The 6,370-nt window shown below is 36.3% G+C and overlaps 1 protein-coding gene across 1 annotated transcript; it reads left to right on the top strand.

Annotated features, from left to right (window-relative positions):
• The first annotated feature begins 727 nt into the window (after positions 1-727).
• Positions 728-5,669, top strand: LOC112516700 (protein NDL1-like). Its single transcript, XM_025123898.1, has 11 exons — positions 728-927; positions 2,236-2,335; positions 2,515-2,612; positions 2,727-2,815; positions 3,236-3,296; positions 3,392-3,478; positions 3,572-3,649; positions 3,739-3,795; positions 4,081-4,136; positions 4,236-4,371; positions 5,143-5,669. The coding sequence occupies exons 1-11, from the start codon at positions 868-870 to the stop codon at positions 5,365-5,367; spliced, it is 1,047 nt and encodes a 348-aa protein (XP_024979666.1). The 5' UTR covers positions 728-867; the 3' UTR covers positions 5,368-5,669.
• The last annotated feature ends 701 nt before the right edge of the window (positions 5,670-6,370 follow it).

The following is a 6,370-nucleotide window of genomic DNA, read 5'->3' as shown; positions in this document are numbered from 1 at the left end:
TTTAACGATTACATACTATGAATCCAAGTGAACACACAATTTGAAAAAATACGAATTATTCTATATGAAGAATGAAGATGTAAACCTAATATAAATTTGGTATTAAAGAATAATAATAATTTTTTTATTGAAAAATATCGGGTACCAAGCGGGTAACGGTTCCGAAAAATTGAAAACCGGAACCGGAACCATTTTCAATCGGTTCCATATTTTAGGAACCGGAACTGGAACCACTCATACCGAAACCGGCAATTCCAAAACAGTTCCGATTCCATAACCGGATACCCGATTCTACTGTTCACCCTAATTTTTCACACCCCTAATTCAAATATCTAAGCTTAGGTCGATGAACTTTGTCAAGATAATACAATTTATTTCCAAAATAAATATCCTGATAAAAGAGTTGCTTGAGGCGATGTCATCATGAGTTAATGCCTAAAAAGGCCAAGATGTCGGTAACCATGGTTAAATTTAACCAAAGGTCGGGTTAAGACCCGTTGTCAAGGAGAAATCGCTATCATCCTCCACGTCCCCATGTGAGAGAATACCGTCGGTGGAGGCTAACCGCAGCTTATGATTTTTCAACATTTTTTAAATAATTTTTAATGTTTATAATTCACAGACAGATGTAGAGAGAGAGAAACAAACAAACAAACAAACAAATTATATACAGAAAAGGGAAAGAGATGAAGAATTGCTTCGTATATAAGCCACCGATGCTTACAGCTTATAAATGATAAGAGATGTATACAAGTTTTTAGAGAGAGAAAGTAATACCCACAAGGAGAGAAGAGAGAGAGAGAGAGGGGGGAGGAAGAAGAAGAAGAAGGGCTTCTGGGGTTCTTTTCAGACACAGAAGTTACGGTCATGGCGGATTCAAGTGATTCCGTCTCTGTTGATATGGAAACCATCTATCTTGGTGGAAAGGTTTGTGTTTGATTGGATTTCTTGAGTGTTTTTTAATCCAATTTATGTGTGATTTGACTGATTTCTTCGTACTCATTTGAATACAAACTCATTTCTTCATACCCATTTCAGTTCTTGAATTGTTTACTTTAAAATGCTTGATTTTTATTTTGAATGTAAGGTGTTTGATGAAATGCCCATTTGGTTTTAACTAAAATTTTCGTAGTCTTTGAGTTTGTTTATTTGCTTTTCTTTCTATCTCGTGGTATAGTGGATGTGTTAGATACTCTTTTGGGGATGAACTCATATTTATACCCAAATTAGAAATCCCTTTTCTTGGTGTTTAGGTTTTTTTTTTCTCTTTTGCCTCTTTGCTGACAATACAATTTAAGCTGTAAACGAGTGATTTCTGGAATCATAGATCTGTTGACTTCTATTTCCACCGTCAATTTCTTGAAATATTAAATTCAAGATTATTCATATCCCAAGCCAACAAGTTCGTGAAATCATGTATATGGTCAACAATTTGCTAGCTGTTTCTTTAATTCCTCTGTTTGTATCTTCATTTTGAAAGTTAATCCAAAGGTAGAGATTGCTTGCAACTATTGCTATAAAATCCAAAAAAACCCAATTTTCAGGGATAAATTCTATTCTAATGGGTGTTCATTACATTAAAGATTCGATTTTTAAAGCTGAATCCGTATCTTGATTAGGGGTTCTTCTTGATGAATTTACACAAACTAAAAAAAGATGAATTTGCAAAGCCACATTTACTTTTAATTTGGAATTTTGTTGAATTACTTCATATTGATTCACTTGCCTTGAGTTTTAATCCAAGATTCTTGTTTAATGGTAAAAACTTGCTATCATAGAAAGCATTAAGATGATGTGTTGTCAACTTGTCATTATCTTGAGGTTATATCTCATTATCTTAGCATAAAAGTCCCTTATTATGCTTGTTAGTTTATCCGTCGATATCGATTATATTATAATCGTCATTGGATTCCTTTTTTTCATTTATTTATAAACTTACATCAACATTTCAAGAAACCTATGATTATGAGCCAGCGTGTCCTTTATTATTCATTTTTTATATAGTTTTAGGATTCTTTATATAATACTGTTCAGCCGATTCGAGTGGAATATAACAAGTTTGAATTAGGAAAAAGTTTCGTCTTAAAGCTTAAAACAAACGACTGTTCTTATAAAAACTAAGTCAGCCATCTCCTTTTAGAACAACAAAATCCCATAATTGTCGATAATTTGTACCCTTTTTGTGGCAGTCTCATGGTGTTGATGTTTGAGATGTGGTGTGAATTCTGTATTCAGGAACATATCATTAGGACTGGCCGTGGTTCCGTGTCTGTAATTGTGTATGGAGACCAAGAAAAGCCGCCGTTGATTACGTATCCTGATTTAGCTCTAAATCGTAAGCAACACTAATTTCATGTTCTCTTTTATTATAACCCAGTATTTCTCACCTGAAGTGGGATCCGGTGAGGGTAAACCTCTACCCCCAAGAGTAGAGCGACTCTTTTTGTGAAGACCCTTGTAAATTCTTTTATTTTGTAGTTTCGTTTGGTCTAATCAAGATTTGATTTTGGGCAGATATGTTGTGTTTCCAAGGACTATTCTTCTGTCCCGAAGCAGCTTCTTTGCTCCTCCATAATTTCTGCGTTTATCACATCAGTCCACCTGGGCACGAGGTTTGTGAACGTGCTAACTCGTATTTAATTTCTTGATCCATTTTCACGAAAGTTTGCTGAATTTTATTATTAACGTAAAATTCTCTTTTGGGATTTGTACAAGAGCCGTTGCAGTTAGGAGCAGCAGCGATCTGTTCCGATGATCCCATACCGTCTGTTGATGATCTTTGTGATCAGATTCTGGAAGTCCTCAACTATTTTAGGTAAGTTTACCACCACAATTCGGAAAAATACATCAAAGTTTGCCAGAAATGTCGTCCTCTTTCCAAAACAATGCATCAAAGTTTGGTTTAGTTCCTATTTTATGTATCGAATAATCTTTTTCCTCCGTCAATGTAAAAACGTTTCAAAATTTCCTATTTTGTACACTTTTGATGATGTGGATACCCGTTTACGAAAGGGTTACAGCAAAGTGGACGATAAAATTTGACATCCACATCATTAAATGTTACAAGATCGGGGTAAAAACTAGGAAAGGTTTGAACTTTGTTCCACTAAGCAAAATTTGACATCCATGTCATCTATATGCATCACGCCTTCCCGGGCCCTACTTTCGAGGGGATTTACCGGGTCCGTTTCGTTTGGTTAATTTCATAGAAGAATCTGTTTTTTTGTTGTTTAAGGCTTGGTGCAGTGATGTGTATGGGGGCAACGGCAGGGGCGTATATTCTTACGCTATTTGCGGTGAGACTGCTTGTTAACTCTCTTCTTGATTTTTAGGCATATAAAATGACGTTTTACGGACTTGTTTGACCAAAAACTATGGTTTTATATTGCAGATAAAGTATAGAGACAGAGTTACTGGTCTTATACTTGTTTCTCCTCTTTGCAAAGCACCTTCTTGGACCGAATGGTTTTACAATAAGGTTCGTTTTTTTTTTTGGCAAACCATTGTTCTTTTGGATGAAATGAATCCAATTATTAAGATTTTTGAGTTAAATATTACTTTCGATGTGTAGCTGATGTCGAATTTGCTGTATTACTACGGTATGTGTGGATTGCTAAAAGAGTGTTTACTTCAAAGATACTTCAGTAAGGTACGTTCGGTCTTCTTGCCGTTAGGTCTTTATAACAATATATCGTTTCTATGGGGTCTAATTAACGAGATATCTTTGAATCAAATCAGGATGTTCGTGGTAATCCAGAAATCCCGGAGTCTGATATAGTTCAAGCGTGCAGAAAGGTTAGTCGATCTTCTGATATCACACTTCTTGTTTATACTTTTTTATTGACGTTTCTTGGCGATTATACTCTTCCGGGAACATGCAGGTTGACGTATAGGTCAAATAGGCGTTATTTTTATCTTCACATTTGTTAGATTTCAATCACTACAACTATATCGGCTTTATAGGACGCCGAATACGTCTAGATGTCATAATAAAGTTGTTCTTAAATTTTGTTTGTATCCTGCTATCTGCATTTCATTATGGTCGAATGTTATGCTTATTAGCATATTTTTCGTTTGCAGTTATTGGATGAAAGACAGAGCATTAACGTATGGCGGTATCTTCAAGCAATCGATAGGTATAACTGGGAACCAAACTATTTCATGAGCGTCTTCCTGTTCGAGGATCAAGATATTAAACTTTTTTCCCGCTTTTTCTGTTTTGTTGGAACGAGTAGGAGACCCGACATTACTGAAGGGTTGAAGAAGCTAAAATGCAGAACACTTATCTTTGTCGGTGATAGCTCCCCGTTCCATTCGGAAGCCCTCAACATGACTGGAAAGTTGGACCGAAGATATAGTGCTTTAGTTGAGGTATATATGCATTGCTTTAATATGGTATTTTATATATATACACATAGGCGAAGATCGTATGAGAAGGAGAGTTAAATGAGAAGCTTAAGAATCTTGATCGCTTTTAATCTCAAACCCACCCATGAGTCGCGCTTGATACGGGGATTGATCCGGTGCGTCTCATCCTAATGTGCATCTAAGGGTGGAGATCCCTTCTTACGCTTCGCACCTTTAACTCTCCTTCTCACCAGAAACCAACCCTATATATGTTACATGTACAGAGGGAGGTTCGGGGGAAAACCTTCAAAAAATTGAAAAACTTTGGAACGACCTAGTAACCCATTTCATCTGGACCGGTATGCACATTTGCATAGAAGTAATTGAAGTAGTTTCTTGGTTTTTGTGCACATGTGCATACTGGATAAATTGCTTACAAATTATTTGTATACACATGTGCAATATTGTAGAGTGAACGGTTATCATGGTGTTTCTCAGTTTTTCATTTTTTTTACGGTTTTCCCCTGCACGCGACCTATATATCTATAGTGCTTAATCTGAAACTCTTTGGAGACAGAGGCAAGACCTGCGTACATTCTTTCTACAGAACCTACCTCTGCGTGGGATATACTGTGGATGCATCTTACCCCGAGACTCTTACCTCTATGTAGGATTTACTAGATGCATCCTACCCGCAGACCCTACCTCTGTGTGGGATATAATGGATTCGTTTGGTTTTCGGTTAATTTGATTAACAAGAATAGGTATGCTAATTCAAGATTATGTACAATACAGGTACAGGTTTGTGGATCAATGGTGACAGAAGAGCAGCCACATGCAATGCTGATACCCATGGAGTATTTTCTAATGGGGTATGGACTGTACAGGCCGAGCCAATTCACGGGCAGCCCGAGGAGCCCTCTGAGTCCGTCTTGCATAGCCCCGGAACTTCTCTCTCCCGAAAGCATGGGGTTGAAGCTAAAACCGATAAAAACACGAGTATCTTGTCATGGGGAGTGAAAGAACGATGACGATGGATGGATGGATCGATCCCGGAGTGAGTTCAAGTACAGTTTGTTGGTTGGTAATTTTTTTTGGATTTTGGATTCAAGGGTAGATATATATAATATATATATATATATATATATGTATACATACATATGGTATATGTAGATAGAGGAAAAAGGGTATTCTTTAAATGGTGGACATATAATTGATTTGTTGTAGGGTTGGTGGTCATAAAAACAGAAACATTGTATTTGTAAAGGAGAATATGATTTATGATGAAAAAAGTAATAATACCTTCTCTTTTTGTAGCTGCACCATGAACTGTCAATTTGTCTTCATGATTGGTTCAGCATCTAATATATATATATATATATATATATATATATATATATATATATATATATGTGTGCCTAATCAAATAAGAACTAATTAGTTTGTGGTAACTGTGAGAACTAATATTAACTATAAATCAATAGAGAAATTAGGAAATTTATAATTTTGGCAATTTTGAATTAAAATTTAATGCAAGAATATTTTTGGTGTTTTACAACTTTCCTCCCTCCTCTCTTCTCTCTCCGGCCACCGTTCGCCGGCCACCGTCCTCCGGTCACCGTTCGCCGGCCACCGTCCTCCGGTCACAGTTCGTCGGCCACCGTCCTCCGGTGATACTATAATGGTATCACAATGCATCATATATGTGCTTGGGTATCACATTGATGTCGTTTGTATGATCGATTGAAGATGTAACACAGTGGTATCATTATGCATCTTATATATGATTAGGTATCACAATGTATCTTTTGTTTAATAGAGTCAATATTTTTAGATATCACAGTGGTATCATAGTGGTATCACCGGAGGACGGTGGCCGGAGGCCGGAGAACGGTGGCCGGAGAGAGGAGAGAGGAGAGTTTTAAAATACCAAAAAATCCTTGCATTAAGATTTTAATTTAAAATTACCAAATTTATAAATTTTCTAATTTATCTATTGATTTGTGGTTAATATTGGTTCTCA

This window comes from Cynara cardunculus (genome assembly GCF_001531365.2).
Source record: "Cynara cardunculus var. scolymus isolate 2C chromosome LG 8, CcrdV1, whole genome shotgun sequence".
In the NCBI taxonomy this organism is placed as follows: Eukaryota; Viridiplantae; Streptophyta; class Magnoliopsida; order Asterales; family Asteraceae; genus Cynara; species Cynara cardunculus.
The sequence above is the reverse complement of the archived record's forward strand: the minus strand, read 5'-3'. Positions and strand labels throughout refer to the sequence as shown.